Source organism: Leucoraja erinacea, chromosome 13, assembly GCF_028641065.1.
Source record: "Leucoraja erinacea ecotype New England chromosome 13, Leri_hhj_1, whole genome shotgun sequence".
NCBI classification, from domain to species: Eukaryota; Metazoa; Chordata; class Chondrichthyes; order Rajiformes; family Rajidae; genus Leucoraja; species Leucoraja erinaceus.
The window spans coordinates 52,038,493-52,061,860 of NC_073389.1; the positions used below are offsets into that span (position 1 = coordinate 52,038,493).

General features: G+C 45.0%; 1 protein-coding gene across 6 annotated transcripts in view; it reads right to left on the bottom strand.

Moving 5' to 3' along the window:
• LOC129703041 (amyloid-beta precursor protein-like) overlaps nt 1-23,368 on the bottom strand; it is a 162,891-nt gene extending 139,523 nt beyond the window's left edge. For 2 of the 6 annotated variants that reach the window (XM_055645228.1, XM_055645227.1), the window contains exon 1: nt 23,122-23,365. In XM_055645228.1, the coding sequence (XP_055501203.1) occupies nt 23,122-23,208 (87 nt within the window). In that variant the 5' untranslated portion in view covers nt 23,209-23,365. Of the gene's footprint in view, nt 1-23,121 lie in introns of all 6 variants that reach the window. The other 4 variants (XM_055645225.1, XM_055645229.1, XM_055645224.1 and 1 more) reach the window with 4 other exon arrangements.

Genomic DNA, 23,368 nt, shown 5'->3' on the forward strand with positions numbered 1-23,368 from the left:
CAAGTCTTCAGGCGAAGAATGCAACAACAACAAAAATCACATGGGAGGATGTCGAAACAAATATCTGTTGAGTTTTGGCTACAACCAGTCAATTTGTTGCAGCAGTAAGATTCTGTCGATTACAAAATACTTTTGTCTATACCTAGGTTATTATACATCTCCAAACCACAAACATTTCAATTCGCCCCTACATAGGAACGTAAAGGTTTCTCTCTGTATCGTGAATGAATAGGTTTATTGGCCAAGTATTCACATACAAGGAATTTGCCTTGGTGCTCCGTCCACAAGTGGCAACATGACATACAGTGACAATTAGGAATGACACATAAAACATTAAACTTAATAATAAAACATTATCGATTAAACAAGTGAATTAAATAAAATACCAGAGCAAAAGGAGGTTATAGATTTTTGATTATTGAGTAGAGCTTGTGGATAAAGCTGTTTTTATATCTGGCTGTGGCAGCTTTGACAGTGATGGTAAAGCAGACTTCATGGTGCTTCATGAAAGCTTTGTTGGTGAAGATGGCTGAGCAATCTACTGCTGCTCTCAATCTATACTTTTGTACATCATACTGTCATGAGAAAGGACATGGCTAAACTTTAGACATACCGAGCAGAAACAGGCCCTTCGGCACAGACCAACGATCGCCTAGTACACTAGCACCATCCAACACGCTAGGGACAATTTACAATAGCCAATTAACCTACAAACTTTGGAATGTGGGAGGAAATCGGAGCACCTGGAGAACACCCATGCAGTCACAGAGAGAACGTACAAACTCTGTGCAGACAGCACCCATAGTCAAGATCAAACCCGGGTCTGCCGCTGAAAGGCAGCAACTCTTCAGTGCCGCCCCAAATCAGGCTCCAGCCATAATTTTGAAGCACAAAGAAAATAGGTTCCCCCGTCTACCACTGATCTGCAGCCAAGGCCTATATCAGGCTCATTTTACAACAAATTAGACTAGGAAGATATTGGGATCCGCATGCCTGCGGCCCAAGTGCATGTAAAAATATTCCGACTGTGAGCAATGTTTATGTAGTAGCTTTGTGTAGTAGTTCTGCAGCCAAATGCGGCAACTGCTTGGCAATGCCAATCAATGAAAATCCAGATATCACTTACACTCTTCAAACTTACATCGAGCCTCTTAAGATTACTTGACTGACAGGACATATACTGCGCCTGAACTGTCGGAGGATCTTTGTCAGGAAATGGTCGAGGACAAGTGTATTAGATACGCAACGTATCAGTTATTCCATTTTGGAATGTTGCAATTTGAGCATTACCCTCTTAATTTCAGCAGGCTGGTGTAACAAAGCCAGCGGCAACTGTTAATATTTACTCAATAAGGCCAAACTAGCTGGGAAGTGTCAATTTAGTTGCGTTTCAACCACTGATGTGAAAAGCACTTTTTTTTTAAATGTGAGGCCCACATGCAATATTTGGTTCTCAGCCCAAGTAATTGTACCTAACGGACTCAACGCGATTATTTGGTTCACCTGGTCTCATTTTCATTCACTGAGGTTTTGTGAAAGGGCTGCTTGTGCTAGCACTCCTTTTTGGTGATCAAATCCCAAAAGTAGAAACAGCTGAAGAATGTGAATGAACAGAATACAATGCATATTTTTAGTGGTGGACCCAGTACTTTTGCCTGCATCTTAATCTACAAAGATGAAGAGATCAAATGATCAAGAAAACACATCGATGTATGTACTTTCTAAGGCGTCTGAGGAAATTTGGCACTTGTGAGGATTAGAGCTTCTGTAGATGCACTATAAGAAATATTCTCGAGGGATGCATCTCAGCTGGTGTGGCAACTGCTCTACTTGTGACGGGCTGAACCGCAGTGAGTGGTAAGCATACGGTCACGTGATGGACTGGGCAGTTACTTTCATCCATCTTCATGGAGCGTCGCATCGGGAACGCAGGATGCGTTATCAAAGATGCTCGTCACCCTGGCCTTGCCTTTTTCTCTCCTCTAGCTTCTGGGAGATACAGGAGCTTAGAAGCTCAGATAGTCAGACTTAACTTCTTCCCCACTGAAGTTAAACTCTGAACTATTCATCTCTTTCACATTCACCATTCATGGAGGTGCTGCCACAAAGTCTTAACTAATCAATTTGGTTATTCCACTAATCCACTACTCAGATTTTGCACTGTTTTTTGCCCTCAATGGTGTATTGATTGTTGTGTTTTTATCATCACTGTATTGTACTGTTTCCTTGAGCTTCATGCACCCAGGTGAACATGACAAACTAATGCAAATCGGAAATATAAATCACAATGCATTCTTCAATTTCAATTTTACGATTTTGAATGTTTGGATCAGAAATTTACTGTAACAGATTTTTCCTTCTGCAGTCGAACTTCTTCTGCAGTTGTACAGGGATCTGGTGAGACCACATCTGGAGTATTGCGTACAGTTTTGGTCTCCTAATTTGAGGAAGGACATCCTTGTGATTGAGGCAGTGCAGCATAGGTTCACGAGATTGATCCCTGGAATGGCGGGACTGTCATATGAGGAAAGATTGAAAAGACTAGTCTTGTATTCACTGGAGTTTAGAAGGATGAGGGGATATCTTATAGAAACATATAACATTATAAAAGGACTGGACAAGCTAGATGCAGGAAAAATGTTCCCAATGTTGGGCAAGTCCAGAACCAGGGGCCACAGTCTTAGAATAAAGGGGTGGCCATTTAAGACTGAGATGAGAAAAAACGTTTTCACCCAGATGGTTGTGAATTTGTGGAATTCCCTGCCACAGAGGGCAGTGGAGGCCAAATCACTGGATGGATTAAAGAGAGAGTTAGATAGAGCTCTAGGGGCTAGTGGAATCAAGGGATATGGGGAGAAGGCAGGCACGGGTTATTGATTGGGAACGATCAGCCATGATCACAATGAATGGCGGTGCTAGCTCGAAGGGCCGAATGGCCTTCTCCTGCACCTATTTTCTATGTTTCTATCAGTCACAATCCAAGAACCTATTTAAAAAAATCATGGAAAAAATGAACACAACGAAGGACCAAGGTAAGGCACAGTACTCTATGTAGTAAGGAAGAACTGCAGATGCTGGTTTAAATCGAAGGTAGACACAAAATGATGGAGTAACTCAGCTGGTCAGGCAGCATCTCTGGAGAGAAGGAATGGGTGACATTTGATGCTGCCTGACCTGCTGAGTTATTCCAGCATTTTGTGTCTACCCAGTGCACAGTACTGTTCAGGTTAAGAGGGCATGCGTCTCATCTTACCCATGTTGGCTCAATGCCGGAAGTATGATTACACCCACTCCCATTTCCTCACCATCCCCTCCCTTAGCTCACATATTTTTCCTTTGCCATCATAGGTGTAATTAATATCTTTAAAAGGAAGATAGCGATCGTGATTAAAAAAAGCACAATATTTGAAAACCGTGGACCTTAGGAAACAATCTTAAACACAGAGCTTATTCATTAGTGATTAATACAACTGTAACAAAATCTAAAACATCTATACCATTATTAAAAATCTCATCTCGGCGATGTTTTTAAATTTGCGCAAAAACCGTACCCTATATCGCCATGATATCTTCGCCACCTCACTCACCATTCCCCTGTGCAACAAGCACACCAGGTTTTGTTCCGATCAGTGGATTATTACAAAAGTTATGAAGGTTTAATCTATCTATCTATCTTCTATTAATATATAAAATTCTCGTGCCATCCGACCGGCTGCCGTCCGGCTGCCTTTCTGCCTTTTGATTCGTTGACGGCTGCTCCTTCCTATCAGCTTCCAACACACTTCAATACAAAGTTGCACTCTGAACTTTTCACCTCAATGGGATATCACAGCAAGTGCTTCAACAGGAGGGGGAGGGCCAATTGGTATTGCTGCAGCAGGCAGGGGATGTGCAATTGGATTTTTTTTTTAATCCACTGCTGAGGGAGGCAGGGGAGTGCTGGAATCTTACATTTGGGAACGGCTTCAGTTCTATTGGAGAAGACGGGTGCATGGTGGAATATTGGGTTGGGGGATCACACCATTGGGGGAGCAGATCTGCACTTGGTCTAGTTATATATTAAAACTGTGTGGCTGCTGCCTGCCGCCTGGCGTCCGGCTGCCTTTCAATTCGCTGGTCCTTCCTATCAGCTTCCAACAAACTTCAAAACAAAGTTGCAAGTCAGGAACACTCTGAACTTTTCACCTCAATGGGATATCACAGCAATTGCTTCAACAGGAGGGGGAGGGCCAATTGGTATTGCAATTGGAACTGCTGCAGCAGGCAGGGGAGGTGAAATTGGATTTTTTTTTAAATCCACTGCTGAGGGAGGCAGGGGAGTGCTGGAATCTTACATTTGGGAACGGGTTCAGTTCCGTTGGAGGAGACGGGTGCATGGTGGAATATTGGGTTGGGGGATCACACCATTGGGGGAGCAGACCAAACGGGTCTGCACTTGGTCTAGTAACGACTAAAAATAAATTTAGAAAAAGGATAGTCATAGATTAATAGTGTGGAAACAGGCCCTTCGGCCCAACTCACCAACACTGGACAACAATGTCCCAGCGACCCTAGTCCCACTTGCCTGCGCTTGGTTCATAACCCCCCCAAACCTGTCCTTTCCATGTACCTGTCCAATTGTTTATAGAGCCTTAGATTGTACATATGTTCAAATTTCAGCTTTAGATAAGCAGTGATCTTGAGGCAAGCACGTGACTCTTACACCTAGTCAAATTTAACAGTGCAGCAAGCCTGCCATTGCTGGAGCCAGATTGTTTCCATTTGCTTTGTATAACAGGATGACACTATTGCCAGACCAAGCATGTGATTCAGGAGAACCAGTTTCTTCCTGTGACAGGAAGCTTGTAAGTGACAAAGTCCAACACTAGTCATAAGCTTAAAGGAAGGCAATCACGTGGGTGACAGGGCCGAGGGGGCAGACAGACTGAGAAACTGGATTTAAATGATTATCAATGTGGTTTAATTGCGGCAGACATTTAAAGAACTATTTCACTCCATAGTTAATATGATCTTTCCAGAGAAACCAAGTAAAAGACTGGAAAGAATTGGTATGGCACAATAAAAGTACAAGCTAGCAAGAAATCTACAAACAGCGAGACACTCTACAAGTACATAAAACCATGGATAGGAAAGGTTGAGAGGGATATGGGCCAAACGTGGACAGATGAGATTAGTCTGGATGAAGCATCTCGGTTGGCATTGGAAAGATGGGCCGAAGGGCCTGTGTCAGTGCTGCATGACTAAAAGAAGCAAAGGTAAATGTTGGTTCCTTCGCAGTTGGGCCAGAGGAAAATAAGGAATTGGCAGAGGCACTAACTATCTCCAATTAGAAGGAACTGCAGATGCTGGTCAGAGATGCTGCCTGACCCGCTGAGTTACTCCAGCACTGTGTCACCGAATAGCTCATGTTTTCAAAAGACATTAAAATAAAAAATAAAAAGGTATTCAATGGACAAAGATTGAGGTGGTATAGTGATTAATAATTGCTGAGGAAAAAAAACAAACTAATGGGACATAGAAATAGCAAAACCGCCAATGTAAACTCCTGGAAGAGTAGGTTGCAGTGATCCCCTATTCAGAAGGATAGAGGAGAAACAGGGAATCACAAGTCTGTTAGCATAATGAAAGACGTCAGGGAAAATAGTTTAGATCCTATTGATGATTATTGACTGAATGAATGACGGGAGAATTTTTCCCTGGTGAGGTATTCCGAACCTGAGACTTTTTCAGAATAATGAGACAGCCCTCAGAGGTCACCGTTGAATGTATTCTAGGCAGAGGCCAATACACATCTGAACAATGAAGGGTTTAGGAAGGAACTGCAGATGCTGGAAAATCGAAGGTAGACAAAAATGCTGGAGAAACTCAGCAGGTGAGGCAACATCTGTGGAAACGTTTCGGGTCGAAACGTTGCCCATTTCCTTCGCTCCACAGATGCTGCCTCACCCGCTGAGTTTCTCCAGAATTTTTGTCTACCCTGAACAACAAAGGGAGTCAAGGGATATGGAGAGAGTAGGAAAGAGGTGTTAAAGTCAACATTTGGTCAGTGAATTGTGGAGCAGGTTCAATGGTTGTAGGCTCTAAAAGACAATTAATTTATCCTCAACATGAGGATCAACACCTAGTGTGAACAGTAGACACCAAAGATCTTTGAGCCTCTGCTCTAAGATCTTTGGTAGACACAAAGTACTGGAGTCACTCAGCGGGGCAGGCAGCATCTCTGAAGATAAAGGATCGGTGATGTTTCAGGTCGGGCCCCTTCTTCAGACTCATGAATATATGTGAAGATATGGCTATGGGGAGAAGACAGGAGAATGAGATTGAGCGGGAAAGATAGATCAGAGTAGACTTGTTGGGCCGAATGGCCTAATTCTGCTCCTCAGACTTCTGTATAGCTGGTTAGATGGGGAAATGTTAAAGTTGGTGGAAGTTGGTAAAGCAAAGAGAGAAATTCATTGTCCTATCATGGACACATGACAATAAAACTCTATTGAACTCTTGAAGTTGGTGCAACATCGATGGAGAGGAGAAAACAGGGAAGCATAGCCCCTTCTCAACAAAACACAAGAATCATTGTGATTACAGCATCCTTGAGAACATAGAACAGTATAGGACAGAAGGCCCTTTGGCTCAAAGTCTGCACTGACTATCATGCCAATCTACGCTAATCTTGATTGTCCCAACCTGAAGCATTGCCCAACCGTGTCCTCCAGAGAAGGTACAGAAAATTGCTGGAGAAACTCAGCGGGTGCAGCAGCATCTATGGAGCGAAGGAAATAGGCAACGTTTCGGGCCGAAACCCTTCTTCAGACTCCGTCTTCCTTCTGTCCTCCAGAGATGCTGCCTGACCCATTGAGTTATTCCAGCACTGTATTCTACGCAAGAATCCAGCATTGTGTCTGTACTAATCTGGCTGTTCAAGCATCAGTCTAAATTCCTAAGAAGTTGACAATTTTCAGTTGCGAATATGGTGTTTTCGGAAAATTGGAGGGTGCAAATAGCAGGGCAGACAAGGAAAACCACTGGAAGCAGTATGTCAGGATTTTCAAATAAAATGTTAATGCATTAAATAAGGGTTTGCAGATTAGCATGACTAGAGAGGATTGGCAGGGAACTGAAAACAAGGGCTAAACAGGTCACTCTCAGGCTGGCAGATTCTTTGCCAAGTTTGCAGACAATACAACCATAGCTGGGAAAGTAACTGCAAAGCGGAAGCCGAGATTTACAATAGATGGACAAAGGGTGTGGCAAATGGAGGTTTTCATTTTGATTGAACAAAAGAAGTTTGAATCTTAGAAACAATAAAGGGATCTTGGTGTGCCAACTCATGAGCAAACGCTGCCACAATAAGCTATTAGGAAAGCAAATGACGCACTGCCCTTTATTGCAAAGGGCTTGGGGAACAAAAGGCAATCTGGCAGATTGTACATGGGTTCAGCGTGACCTCAGTATCTTAATGTGGCCCTTGTGGTTAAAGGAATCAGGGGGTATGGAGAGAAGGCCGATACAGGATACCGTGTTGGACGATCAGCCATGATCATATTGAATGGCGGTGCAGGCTCGAAGGGCCGAATGGCCTACTCCTGCACCTATTTTCTATGTTAAGACCACCATATTTTAAAGAATCTACCTCCTTGGAGATAGGGCAGACAAAAATGCTGGAGAAACTCAGCGGGTGCGGCAGCATCTATGGAGCGAAGGAAATAGGCAACGTTTCGGCCCAAAACTTTGCCTATTTCCTTCGCTCCATAGATGCTGCCGCACCCACTGAGTTTCTCCAGCATTTTTGTTTACCTTCGATTTTCCAGCATCCGCAGTTCCTTCTTGAACATGGAGATAGTGCAGTTTAATTGCATTCTGAGAGGAAGGGGTTCTAGACTGATCTGCACTCACAAGGGTTAGATGGTTGAGAAGTGGTCTCACCGAAACATGAAAGATTCTAGGGAGACTGAAGGAGTAGACACCAAGTGTACAATCTAGAGTTAGAGAGCACCGTCTCAGAAAGAAAGATCCAACTCTTGAGTGATGCGAGTAGAAATTATTTTAACACAGATGATTATATAATCTCTGCTTCAAAAGGCTGCGAATGCTCAGCTGAATACTTTATTGCACAGTTAGACATTTAATATGTTAAGAGAATAAAGGGTATGAAGGTTGTTCTACAAATTGAACAATTACGCACCTTTTCCAATGTGGAAGGAAATGGAGGAAGCCACAAAGAGAGATTATAAACTCCATGCCACCGAGGTCGATCTGTGCCAGCAGTGTGCTGACTGCAGTACTGCCCAGGTATGAAAGGCAGCAAAATATTTCAGATATATCAGCTGAAGCCACAGAGAAAACGAAGACCGTCAAAATACGGTCAAATGCTTTTCTCATTGGGTTTATCACCGTTCGTAAAATTAACGCATCGACTTTTAAAATTAATCTCCTCTGATTAACTTTTCTTCGAATTACACATTATCCCCACATCAAACTTGCGTAACTCCTCCATTCCCCAGGCAAATGTTAAGGTAGCAAACATATCTTTTTCCAGACTTTGGTGATGTCTGTGTAAATTGTGTTAAGTGTGTGTCTTGGTTTTTTTTCGTAATGTCATGACGGTAGGAATGAAATTTTGTTCAAACCTTGTCTGTTTGAATGACAATAAAAGGCATTCCATTCCATTCCATATCTTCCACTAGTTCTCCAGCACACAAATCAAATAGATTTGTAAAGAATCAATGGTTAGCCCAAGAAAGTTTTCTTAAAAGTTTAAACATTTCATTTTTCTTGAATTTTATAGTTCACAATCTGATCTCTTTACTTATTCAATTTTGTTTGATTTGTTTAATTAAAACACGACAAAGCACAAAAAAAACCGATACAAAAATCCCCGAACAAAAGCATGTGTAAAGTGCGCATCTTACACTAATTCTAATCATTCAAGGAATTCTTTGTGTCTACAAGTAGGTTTTGAAGAGGACTGCAAGATGTCTTCTCATAAAAATCAAGTGTTGGTAGTTATAACATTATAAGGATAGCGTATCTGTTTTGCTCAAGTGTAATCTATTCTGACATGTACAGAGGTACAGTGAAAAGCTTTTGTTGCGTGCTAGGCAGTCATCAGAAAGACAATACATGATTACAATTGAGCCACCCACAGCGTACAGATACATGAAAATGGAAATAACGCTTAGAGCGAGATAAAGACCAGTAAAGTCTGATTAAAGATAATCTGACGGTCTCCAGCGAGGGAGATAGTAGCTTAGGACTGCTCTACAGCTATTGATAGGATGCCTGACAACAGCTGGGAAGAAACTGTCCTGAATCTGGAGGTGTGCGTTTTCACACTTCTGCACCTCTAGGTTAGAAGGGCTGACGCTCAACTTAAGCTTAAAACTTCATTTTTAGTGTTTGAAATTATTGTCAGAGATTTGACAAATATGCACCCAAACGAGAACAAAGTACAAATTGTCTGCAGGAATGAAATCGAAGCAATAGACGCAACAAATTGTTACGTTTCTTCCAAAGCTGAAATGCACATTTTTAAAAATCTTGTTCAATACAACAATGAATGCGCTATTACACTCCCAGCGAGTCTTGGCAAACAAAATGACACAGTAATTCAATCACTGTTTCACTCCTTTATTAATGTACAGGTATCCCTTTTGCTAGTTGCATATCACAGTACAACAGGCCACACAATGGAGGGCATTTTCTTAGGCTCCAATTACATGAGTATCCTGAGAATTGCTATTCACTAACGTTTCATATTTGACCCTTGGTGACCTTGGAACATGCCTAGGTTTTTAAAAAGGTGGAAGTTAAGCAAAAGCACTCAACCAGCAAGTACATTTTGTTTTAGCCATCAATGATTGGCATTATTTAGAAAAAATAAAATTAAGCATGCTACAGTGATGCAGGAAATCAAAGTAGACACTTTGACATGCAACTATAACACAAATGTTAATTAAGATGCGCATTGGCAGAATTATATCCAATTTGCATTATTTATGACAAACGCCTATTTTATTGCCTCAGGTAAGCAAAGAGATATTTGTAAAAGTCAATCTCAAACGAAACGTCTAACTCAGACATAGTAGAGCTCCGTATACACTGATTGCTAAAAGTACAACAAGGCAAATACAATGTGTAAGAAGGGACAGAAGACAGACACAAAATGCTGGAGTAATTCAGCGGGACAGGCAGCAGCATCTCCGGAGAGAAGGAATGGGTGACGTTTCGGGTTGAGTCTCTTCCTCAGATCGAGGAAGGAACTGCAGATGCTGGTTTAGACTGAAGATAGACACAAATTGCTGGAGTAACGCCACCCGAAATGCTGAAACGTCATCTATTCCTCTTCTCCAGATATGCTGCCCGACCTGCTGAGTTACTCCAGCATTTTGTCTATCTTATGAGAAAATACAATTTATTTTAGTGATTGACAACACGTATTTCCATCAACCGGGGAGGGGGGGGGAAGGGGGTTGGATGGCAGAGATCAAAATGGAAGCATTTGCTGAGTGGAATAATAATTTAAGAGCCCAATTCATGATTCATGTCCTAACAAATATCAAAGAAAGACACATTTTGGGGAAGGATTCTCAATCTAGGACAAGTTGTCCATGACGTGTAGATTGGCAGCTTGTCGGCAAGGGCAAGTTGGACCGAAGGGTCTCCGTTTCCCTGCTGCATGGCTCCATGCCAATAATTGGGATGAAGCAGGAAATTATGATAAAAAGGAAGTGAAGGATGTTCACTCCTAATGCCCAGCTCGAGTGGAATCCTGGATGTTTAATTAGCTAATGATTCCAATGGCAGCTCTCCAAAAGCAGGATTGTCTGTCCTGATGTTGTTAATATTGCCAACTATAACAAAATTCTTCCCCCAATGCATCAAGTCGTTAATTTGAAATGCGGAGCTGTTGGGGGTAACACCAAGCTTTTCAGATTTTTTTTTAAGAGCAATCCATTAGATCAAAAGCAGGCCAGCTCAGTGAATATCTCAACTCACTGATTTACTTATCCACGGTTGGTAATACAACTCCTGGAAAGGACCGAGGATATTAAAAGGTACAAACCAAAGTGCTTTATAACAACCTAATTGTTCCTCTCGATACAGCTACTGCAATCAATCTTACAATACTGGTACTGTATTAGAGGTTTGGTGGGGAATTTACTATTGAAAATGACAACAAAAAAACCCTTCTGCCTCAACAAGAATTTTAAAGGGCTCGTTAACCAACATAAATGCAGTCTCCTGTACTTTTATTTTGAACAACATTTAAAATTAGCTCAAAGTTTGAGAATATGATCCTGACATTCAGAACCTAAATTGGTCTGAAACACCGAGAAGGGACTAAAAATACTTAAAGATGCATTGAGCTGAAATGCAGTCAGGCTAAACACATTTATAAAGTGTATTAAATATAGTAAGAGCGAAAGTTACGACTTACAAACCACAGTACACGGATAAGGAAAGTTTGGAGGGATATAGGGCCCTTGAGCAGACTAGCTCACTTAGACAACTTAGTCAGCATGGATAGAAACATAGAAAATAGGTGCAAGTGTAGGCCATTCGGCCCTTCTAGCCTGCACCGCCATTCAATATGATCATGGCTGATCATCCAACTCAGTATCCCTTCTCTTGCCTTCTCTCCATACCCCCTGATCCCTTTAGCCACAAGGGCCACATCTAACTCCCTCTTAAATATAGCCAATGAACTGGCCTCAACTAGCTTCTGTGGCAGAGAATTCCAGAGATCCACCACTCTCTGTGTGAAAAATGTTTTTCTCATCTCGGTCCTAAAAGACTTCCCCATTATCCTTAAACTGTGACCCCTTGTTCTGGACTTCCCCAACGCCCCAATCTTGATGAAGGCTTCCGACCCATGTGAGGTCTGCTATATGATTTTACTGGGCTGTGCGTACCTCGGTACGTGTGACAATATGTATCATCGACACAAAACGTCACCTATCCATTTTCTCCAGAGATGCTGCCTGGCCAGCTGAGTTACTCCAGCAATTTGTGTTTATCCTCAGCATGGACGAGCTGGGCCGAAGGGCCTGTTACGGTGCTGCATATCTCAGACGCCACGGCCTTGAACACCAAGGTTTCTTAATACTCGTTAAAAGATATCATACGGAGTACTATACACAGTGCACAATTTAACTGCTGCGAAGAATTGGCGGTGACTCTGTTATCACTGCTGTAATTTAGTATCTAAAATGGTCTAGTGATTTGACAAAGTAGCTGAATGTTCCCTGCAGTTATGGGAAAAATGGAGGGGGTGGTTGGAACTTGGCACTCATCTACACAAAATAGTAGAGCATTGATCTAAAGCAATTTTAGTTTTCAGAGGATGACCAAAGTTTGCTGATAGCGTTGTGATATCTGCAACTGGAGGAGTAAAGTCCCATTTTAAACTGACAACCTGCAGATTAGCTTGGTTACCATTAGTACCAGGCACCAGTACAACTATTGCAAGTGGGCCACTGAGAACTTGTTGGCAAGGACCCACATAAATGTGTAAATTTACCAAATGTGACTGTTAAGTGTAAACACATGCATAAAATTGAAATACTGTTTAAAGTCATCGCTAATCAATAGTACTTGACTTAGCTTGACTTCTATTCCAATCTTCATGCACTTTGTCATATATATCCTTGACCTCCCCCCCCCCCCACACCCCCCCCCCCCCCCCCCCCAATAGGAATTGTGGCTGGATAACACTCCTTCTATCTGGTTGGAATCTTATCCAACACAAAAGATTTGTACTAGCATCTTTCAATTATTTTCTGCATCTTTCAGTTATTTTCTGCGTTCAGTTGGGGTGGGAGATTGCAACCATCACAATCCAATAAGATCAAATAGAACAAGTTGTCTTAAAACTTTAGGCTGTGCACGCCATACGCAAAAAGAAGATAAATTCAGTGTATTGGACAACAATTCACATTGGGAAGATGAACAACTTACAGGGCGCGACAAATAAATTCTTTGACTGGGAGTCACGCCCAGAAAACATTTACACTGCAGATTTTAGTAAAAACTAATCAATAATTAATATTAGACTTAGAGGTTTACAGGAAAAGGAAGATAGACACAAAATGCTGGAGTAACTCAGCGGGACTGGCAGCATCTCCGGAGGGAAGGAATGGGTGACGTTTCGGCTCGAGACACTTCTTCAGGAAAAGGAAACTGTTCAAGGAGATGGACTGGGGATACAAAAGTAAACCATTGACCCGTTCTGCAATTCTATTAGATCCCAGATAATCTAACTTCATTAATGTTCAATGTAATGCTACTATGGCAAACTTCAAAAGCATTGGGAGAATTTCACATCAGTTTCAACTGCAGCCTAGCAAGAGTACAGACATGTTTTTCCACTTATATCACACAAGTGCATTTAGATAAAAGGCCCTCTGCTCTCCACAATCCCAAAATTCAGCACCAACAAACCAATTGCAATAATGTTTGTGAATAATCATTGTGAGACCCAATTCATGTAATCACATTGGCAAAACAGCAGCAAGGAGACGGTTCTGCTCTTTGAATGTTCCAATTTCATATAAATTACAATATAACTAGGTTATTTTATTGGAGGAGTTTGATTTTGCAGTCCCGTCATTTTAAAACTGCATGACAACATAATGGAGATAAAGTCCCGAGCCATTACTGCTTGTTGCTTCAACAGTACGATGTTCCCATTAGATACAATGGGCAAATATTACTTGTATTTAGTTTTAGAAATACCACATGGGAACTAGACCTTCAACCCACTGAGTCTACACAGAGAACAGAACAACCCACAGAGTCTACATGAGAATCCAGGACAAGGGGTCACAGTTTAAGGATAAGGGGGAAATCTTTTAGAACCGAGATGAGAAAAACATTTTTCACACAGAGAGTGGTGAATCTCTGGAATTCTCTGCCGCAGAAGGTAGTTGAGGCCAGTTCATAGGCTATATTTAAGAGGGAGTTAGATGTGGCCCTTGTGGCTAAAGGGATCAGGGGGTATGGAGAGAAGGCAGGTACAAGATACTGAGTTGGATGATCAGCCATGATCATATTGAATGGTGGTGCAGGCTCGAAGGGCCGAATGGCATACTCCTGCACCTATTTTCTATGTTTCTATCCCATTTTCTCTTCCACTCTCTATACACAAGGCCAATTACAGAGGCCAAGAAACCTACAAACCTGCACATCTTTGGAAATGGGGGGCGGGGGGTGGAAATGGAGCACCCGGAGGCAACCTGCGCGATCACGCAAGGAGAACGTGCAAATTCCACATAGGCAACACCCAACGTCATGGTTGCACCCAGTTCTCTGGCGCTGGGAGGCAGCAGCTCTACCAGCCTGCGCCACTCGCTTTCACGCACCCTTTGCACATGGTATCACCATCACTTACTCTGTGATATATTATAATGAAACAAACATTCCTGAAATAGCCTCAAATACCAATAAAACAGCCGCACCCATCTAAACCCCAGCAACCGCTTTCCCAACAGTTGATATGAAGGTGCAGAAGTTAGTGGATGTGAAGAAAGGGGCACATTTTCCCCACACACTAGCCACTCGAATTTAACTTCCTGAAGCATGGCCATTGTAGTGCGGGGAAAGGTATGAAAACATGATAATCATGCCAAGTAATTAACCCAGCGCACCAAAAAAACATTTCAAAATACCTTAAAGGTGGAGCAGAGAAATTACACATTTGGCACGGAGGGAAATTTTAGAATGGGGTAAGATAATTGCTTTAATGGGGATCTAGGTTAAAAACAGAGATTATGATATGCAGATGCCTCGAATAAAAATGTATCAAAAAAAAAAAGAGATAATCTCTGTATATCTTATTTCACCCATGCATTCAAAGTGCACTTGACCCCCTCCACTCCCCCCATGTCACACAAATGAGGGGCAAGGTGACATCAGCTGTCCATCTCTGGGTGTACTGGAGAGTGGCTCCATTATCAGCGACCGATGGACAAAATAAAAGCCTTCAGAACAATAGAAGGGACCTAGGGATCGCTGACAATAACATATTGAAATAAGTGAGAGGAATAGTGAAAGCACGGTGTATTTTACCCAGTGTAGAGGACCAAAAATACAGGACAAGTTCAAGCAGGGAGAGAAAGGTCGACCACAGGATCCTGTGGGGCAACTTTTTCCGCACACACTGCAGTGGGTGTATGGAACGAGCTGCCAGAGGAGGCAGTTGAGGCAAGTGCTATAATAACATTTTAAAAGACATTTGGACAGATGCATGGATAGAGACGGGTTAGAGAGATACGTGCCAAACGTGGGCAGGTGGAGGCATCGTAATCAGCATGGCCTGGATAGAATGGATGTGGAAAGGACATTTCCACTAGTAGGAGAGTCTAGGACCAGAGGCCGTAGCCTCAGAATAAAAGGATGGACATTTAGAAGAGGAGGAATCTCGTTAGTCGGAGGGTGATGAACCTAGAATTCATTGCCACAGAAGACTGTGTCACTGGACACTGGATAGGTGCTTGATTGGTACGAGTGTCAGTGGTTATGGGAGAAGGCAGAAGAATGAGGTTGAGAGGGGAAGATATGACCTCATTCTGCCCCACATGACGTGAAATTGGGCCAACAGGCCTGTTTGTGTGCTTTCTGATTATGACTAAATACATGAATATTTCTCTCAACTAGACTGCTGTCCAAGGCAAAGTTTTGACCGAAACCATCGACCATCTCTTCTCCCTGCCACCTCCACAGACGTGGCTTAACCCTCTCAATTCCTCCAGATTGTTTATTGCTGCCTTGAATGTTCAGTTTAGTCAGAAAATGTTCCCGAGGTCTATTTAAAGAAACCCAAATTGTATATTTGGGTTTAATTGCTTTGCGGACGTGATTCGAATCTCCTCGGAGATTTCTCATGCTATTCCCAATGTCCAACCTTTTTCCGCATTTAGATTAAATTTTTTTCTTCAATTAATTTCTCATGAGCTACCCATCCAGCTCCTTACTTGTCACTCTTACGGACCAACGAGGCATGGAGGAGATAAACCTATTATTTCGGTCAAGTGTCAGCTGCGGTTCATTTGCAATATTTCCACTTTTCAAGTTGGAAGGTTGGAACAATTCACTCCAGAGAGTTGAGCACAAATCTAGGTTGACACTGCAGTGTAAGAGAGACCGGCTTTCTGATGAGATATTTAATCAGAGCGTCACTTGTCCTCCCCTCTGCACACAAATAATCCCACGGCACTATTTTTCAAAAGCAGAGGAAGCATCCCAGTCCAGTATTTATCCTTCAATCGACATCACTAAAGGCTGATTATTTGATCCCAAGGCAAACGTGGGCATTTTCACCGATTGACTGCTACATTTCCCATGTTGAAGCAATAGATATACTTCAAAAGGCATCTCATTGGCTGCAAAACAAATTGCATCTTTTTCTCGGATGGCTAAATGGCTATGAGCAAAATTCTGATAGCTCTTGTCCCGAGCACCATCACAGAGGGCTGCTTTTTTAATAGCATCACTAAGATGGAATCGAAGGCAATGGGCCATAACTATAAGAACAGAGCAAAAATAGATCAAATGGTCCCTTGCACCTACACCATCACTCAGAGGAATGTCCCATCCAACCATGCCCTTCGCTCCACCTTCCCTTCCATTTCTCAAAATCACTCTTACATCAGAATTCTGATGGTTCACAACAAAAATGTTCTTCGGTATGTTCTTTAATAACCAATCCTTGCCCCCCCCCCACCCCCACCCCAATTGTTGAGAAAGGATGGGTGACGTTTTGGGTCGAGACCCTTCCACAGTCTGAAGAAGGGTCTCGACCCGAAACGTCACCCATTCCTTCTCTCCAGAGATGCTGCCTGTCCCGCTGAGATACTCCAGCTTTTTGTGTCTATCTTCGGTTTAAACCAGCATCTGCAGTTCCTTCCTACACACCCCCTCCCTCTATTGTTCTTCTATTGGGGGGGGGGGGGGGGGGGGGGGGGGGGGGGGGGGGGGGAGATGTTTCTGCACCTCAAACAAGGGTATAAACAAGTATTGGGGAACCCCAAGCTCGCTTCCTGCTGCATGCCACATTAATTCTTAATCCCGCACCCATTCTAACCTGCCTGCCAGTGGACTCCATCACTGTTGCAGCAAGGCTCAATGCAAACTAGAACACATCTCCATGTCTAGGCATTTTGCAACTTTGAATTCTCCAACTTCAGGTAAACTCCTTCCTCTTTTATGCCTCTTTCTCATCCAATTTCATTAAGATGTCCCATTAACAGCCAGTGCTCTAGTTCCTCGTCAGCTGTTTGTACACAAAACAGCACAGCACAGGTTCAGGCCCTTGGGCACATGACATGTGCTAAACATGATACCAAATGAAACTAATTTCTTATCTCAGACTTTGTCGTTTCATCTTTGGCCCTGTCCAGCCATCTTGGCAATCAAAAATCCTCCCTCACCGGAATCCACCTATCATTTGCCAGACTTTATGCCCACCTCTCTTCCAGCTTTCTCCCTCTTACTATCAGTCTGAAAAAGGGTCCCGACTCAAAATGTCACCTATCCATATTCTCCAGAGATGCTGCCTGACCTGCTGTGTTACTCTAGCATTTTATGTCTACAGTTGTCCAGCCGTTTTTTTAATTAAAATACTGACGTTTGAGTTAAATGGAGAAATTTTGATCATGCTCTAGTTCACCGACTCAACTCCTGCTCACCATAGAGCACTGCTGCATTACAGTCTTTGTTGGTGCCTCGCATTCTTGCTATTGAGGGAGTGCAGTGTAGGTTCACGAGGTTAATTCCCGGGATGGTGGGACTGTCGGCAGCTGGGCTTATATGGACTGGAGTTTAGAAGGATGAGAGGATATCTTATTGAAACATATCAGATTATTAAGGGATTGGACACGCTAGAGGCAGGAAACATGTTCCTGATGTTGGGGGAATCCAGAACCAGGGGCCACAGTTTAAGAATTAGGGGTAGACCATTTAGAACGGAGATGAGGAAAAACTTTTTCACCCAGTGAGTTCGAATCTGTGGAATTCCGTGCCTCAGAGGGCAGTGGGAGGCCGATTCACTGGATGCTTTCAAGAGAGAGTTAGGTAGAGCTCTAAAAGATAGCGGTGGACAAAAATGCTGGAGAAAGCCAGCGGGTGCGGCAGCATCTGTGAAGCGAAGGAAATAGGCAACGTTTCGGGCCGAAACCCTTCTTCAGACATAAAGATAGCGGAGTCATGGGGATATGGGGAGAAGGCAGGAACGGCCTACTGATTGTGGATGATCAGCCATGATCACGGTGAATGGCGGTGTTGGCTCGAAGGGCCGAATGGCCTGCTCCTGAACCTATGGTCTATTTCAGTCCGTGTCCGTGAGACAGCAGAAGCTGCACCAACAGATGATCAGACAGACTGAATCGAGGGCAATGGAGCGCTAGGCATTCTTGATTGATGGTGCAACAATGATCCAGAGGGCCCATCACCCCCACAGGTACTGCTTGACCCGCTGAGTTCCTCCGGCACTTTATTTTTTTGCACAAGATTCCAGCATCTGAAGTCACTTGCATCTCCAAGGCGTATGGGGCTTTCAAACAACAGCAGATTGCATTTTGTACACAAATATTTTCTCAGCTAAGGATCATGCTTTCTGAAGAAGTAGATACAGTCTGGCGAAGGGCCGCAACCCGAAACGTCTCCTATTCCTCGTCTCCAGGGATGCTGACTGACCTGCTGAATTACTCCAGCTTCTTGTGTCTGTCTTCGGTTTAAATCAGCATCTGCAGTTCCTCCCTACACATCAAACTTTGGAGGTGGACAAAAATACTTGAGAAACTCAGTGGGTGAGGCAGCATCTATGGAGGGAAGGAATAGATGATGTTTCGGGTCGAGACCCTTCTTCAGACTGATGAGGGGGTGGAAAGAAGAAAGGAAGAGGCAGAGACAGTGGGCTGTGGGCGAGCTGGGAAGGGGAGGGGAAAGAGGGAGAAAGCAAAGACTATGTGAAATTGGAGAAGTCAATGTCCATACCGCTGGGGTGTAAACTACCCAACCTTTGATAATACATCAAACTTTGGAGTTGATTTACGGATGGTGCAGCCTCTAAGGAGGGGGGACGAGGCAGTGTAAACACACACAGGTGGCCTCCGAGGTGAAGCTTGCACCCATCCTTGCACAAACAGTGCAAATCATCAGCAAATAGCTTTAGCCAACCCAGCCCTCAATAAAAATGTTTCTTTTCAAAGTTGACAAAATACCATTGTCCACAAATAATGGTAGCCCTTTGTTTTCCACAATCCTAATCAGCCTAAACCTTGAAACTGCAGAATGCGCATTGGAATCAGTCCACACACTGGATTTATGATAAGAAGTGCAGCCATTCGACAAAGACCTGGCACAACGTGACCCACCCAATGACTTCCTCATAGCACAGTCCAACTTCACCGCTTCAGGCTGTCTTTTTTTATAAAAATAAAAAGAACATATCAGGGAAGATCATTACAAGAATGCAGTAAAGGGCAACATTTCACACTGCTTTATTCCCCTTCTACATCCATATTAAAATCAACGTTTAAATCACAAAGCAGTATCCAAACAATTAAAGCTGTGTTCATCACACAGAAGAAAGATGAACACAAACAAACATGACGGCAGGTTAGAGATTTAGATTGTCTTCACTGGAATACAAGAGACAAGACAAGAGACATTAATTGCCACATGCACCAATTGGTACAGTGACATTTGTGGTCACCATACAGCCATACAGATAAAATAAATACAAGCGATCCAGTGGAATTTACCATTACACGTGAAAACTTAAAATACCCTATCGGGGCCAATATATAATTAATTAGGAAATGAAGTACTAGCCCCCCGCTTGAAACAAACTGCAAAAGTCAGTGGTTACTAACCCATCGTGTGCAAAATCAATATGCTGCATATACAATATATATTGCTCGAATTATATTAGCTGGCTGTCAAAAGCAAGCTGCTCAGATTACAGCAACACACTGGGCAACCTGAGAAAGGTAAATACAATGGGACAAAATAGAAAAAAGGATAAGGACGAGAACAAAAACCCAGACAGACAAATAGAAAAATGGGAAAACAGCCAAAAATTGTGCGACAGAGAGCTGAGACATAAATAATAAACCTGCTAAAGTCAGATAATGAAAACACGATAGGGGCTGAACGTTAGGAAATGCGGGGAAGGGGGAATGAATGATCGGAAAGTTAAATAAAAATCTAGGAGATGGTATGTAGAAATCTCTAGTCCTGGACAAGAGTCAAGATTCAAACAGTTTGCGTCTGGCTATTCCATTTTGCTGGCATTTAAAAAAAAAGATTTTTTTTCCCCTCTCTTTCCATGACCCTGTGTTTTTAACTGCAACAACGCCCTTTGCAAATTACAAAGTAATGAAGCTGATAAATCAGTTTACAGTTACTTTTATGATTTTTTTTAAAGCGTTACTAAAGATCTTGATGCACACAAGGCCGGGCAAGGAAGGGATATTTGCGCACTGCAGAGGCGCCATCTTTATAGGAGCCACTACCTGATTTAATAGATTTATTCCAAAATAAAACGGGAGTAGGGCGGAGGGGGCTTGTAAAGGAAGAGAAACGAAGGCATGGCATAAGGGCAAAGAGAGGCATTGAATACAGTGAGCGGCAGATTGGGGGAAATGTTCCTACTGCCGAGCATCTGAATGCCACGGCACACACAGACCGAGAGGAAGCTGGAGAAAAAGCCAAACAAAGAACACGCAGGAACCGGGACTGCGAATTAGTCGGGAAGGAGGGAGATCAGAGCGAGAGAGAGTGAGGAGCAAGCACGGGCAGGGGGGACGCTCGGTAAATGAGAATTGGGAAATTCATGAAGAGGTTGCACCCAGACTTCACAAAAACTCGGGGGGGGGGAAAGATTTGCCCCGATCCCATGTCCGCGCAAGGATCAATGCTGGAGGCTTAAGGTTGGAGGGGCAGTCACAACCCCTCCCCTCACCACAAAGACCCTCAACCTCCACCCACCTCCCGTTTCACCTTTATATCCTCCCCACCACCCCCACTATCAGTAAGAGCAACCTGCGACTCAGGCCCCTTCCCCAATCTCAGGATCCTTTCCCCTTCCCCACCCAAAAGAATCAGGTGTTCACCCCCCACGTTTTCGGTCACCTAACTTCAACGCATTTTTTAAAAACACAAATCAGACACCCTCTCCCTAAAATGGGCAGCAGCTTTACCCGAGACCCCAGTTCAGCCCCCCATCTCTCTCTATCTATCTATCTCTATCCCAGGAGCCCAGAGCAGGTCCCCTTCCCTCTGGTTGACCCAGGGCACCCCACCTCAACCGGGAGGCTAGTCCCATTTCTCCTCCCCAGGACCACATCGCAGGGAATCCACTCCTCATCGTACCCCCTCCCCCAGCCCACCGGGAACCCATGATTGTTTCTCACCCCCCCCCCCCCCCCCCCCCCCCCCCCCACTATGGAGGCCAAACTCCCCCCCCTCCCTCCATGAACCCTGGACTGGAGGCTGTCCCTCCCCCCGGACATCTTAGCTTAGCAAAGTGACCCTTTGTACACGCACTTTCACACCAAAACTCTCCAAATCACAGAAAGCCCAGGGCAGGTACGCGCCCTTCCCCTCGCCCCCCCCCCCCCCCCCAATATAGAGACCCAACATCCCACCCATAGTTAACCAAGGACAGATTCTTCCACCCCCGCATCCCAAGGCACCCAACCTTCCCCAAGAGACCCCAGCCCTTCCCTTCACAACTATCATCCCACCCCTCTCTCAATCGGGAACCCAGATCAGTGATTCTCTACCCCACCACCACCATTCAAATCTAACCCACAGGAAGTCAACCGCAGCCCCCACCCCCCCATCACTGGGATCCCAGCACATTGTGTCTTCTCTTCGGAGGCATTTTCTGTCTCTCTAACCCCCACCCCCTCCATCGAGAATTCCGCATAAAACAGAGACTCGTCCCCCTCCCCCCCCCCCCCCCACCTCCCAATGGGATACAATGAGAGACCCCCCCCCCCCAATACACCCCCAGCTAATCGCAGGACACTGACCACCCTCCGAGACACAACCGAGAGACCCCCCCCCCCCCTCCCGCCTCAACCGAGTAGCCAACCTCTCCTCCCCCCCCTCCCACACACACACACTCTCTCTCCCTAAAGGAACACAATCCTTCCCAATGGGGAGAGCAGGAGGGTGGTCGCCACGAATGGAGGAGTGTGCCCCCCCCCCCATCCCAACCCAAAGGATACCTGTAGTTTCCCACCCAACCCCCAACCGTGAGCATCAATGAGCCACCCAACCTCCCCCCCCTCAATGGACCGAAATCCCCCCTCCCCACGGGGGGGGGGGGGAGGGGCGCACTGGAGTTCTCCATACTGCCCCCCCCCCCCCCTGCCCAACAAGACCCCAACACACCCCTCCCCTCCCCTCCCCCTCCACACCAAGCCCAGGGCAATTACTACTACCCTCACCCCCCCACACATCTCGCCCCCTCCCCCCCCCCCCCCCCCCCCCTCCCCCGGAATCCGAACTCCCCCTCCCCCCTTCCAGGGGATTCAACCCCACCCGGATCAAGACTTCCCCCCCCCCCCCCCTTTCCCCACCTCCTACCTGGGAATGAAAATCTTCCTCCCCCCCTCACACACCCGCTGATCCAGACCCCCCCCCCTCAAATACAGACCCCCCTCCAACCCCAACCCCATCCCCGGGATCCGTATCCCCCCCCCATCTCTATCTTACCACCCCCCTCCCCAATCCAGACTCTCTCCCCCCACATCCCCAGGATTAAGACCCTTCCCCCCCCCCACCTCTCTCCCCTATCTCGTCTCTCTTCTCCCCCCTCTCTCCCTCCTCTCCTCTCCCCCCCCCTCTCCTCTCCCCCCCTTCTCTACCCCCTACCCCCCTCTCCCACCTCATCTCTCTCTCGTCGTTTTTTCCCCCTACTCTCCCCCCCCCCTCCCCCTCTTCTCTACTCTACCCCCTCTATCTCTACCCTACTCTCCCCCCCTCTCTCCACCCCCCTCTTTCTCTTCTACCTCCCTCTCTCCACCCCCTCTCTTTCTCTACCTCCCCCCTCTATTTCTCCCCTCCCTCCCCTCCCCCCACCACCACCACCACCCCCCGACCGTCCGTTACCTCCAGAGCCGGGCAGAGCGGGGCGAGGACGAGGAGGGCGAGAGCCGCCGGCATCAGCACCATCTTCATCATCATCATCATTATCATCGTGGTGGTGGCGGCGGGATCACGTCCGCTCGGCTCCTCCGACGACGAGGTAGTGAGGCGGGCGGGCGGTGGGTGTGTGGGTGAGGAGAGAGAGAGAGAGAGGTTTCTATCGTATGTGAGCTGAGGCTCCGCTGTCACCGGCTGTAACTCCCTCAGACCC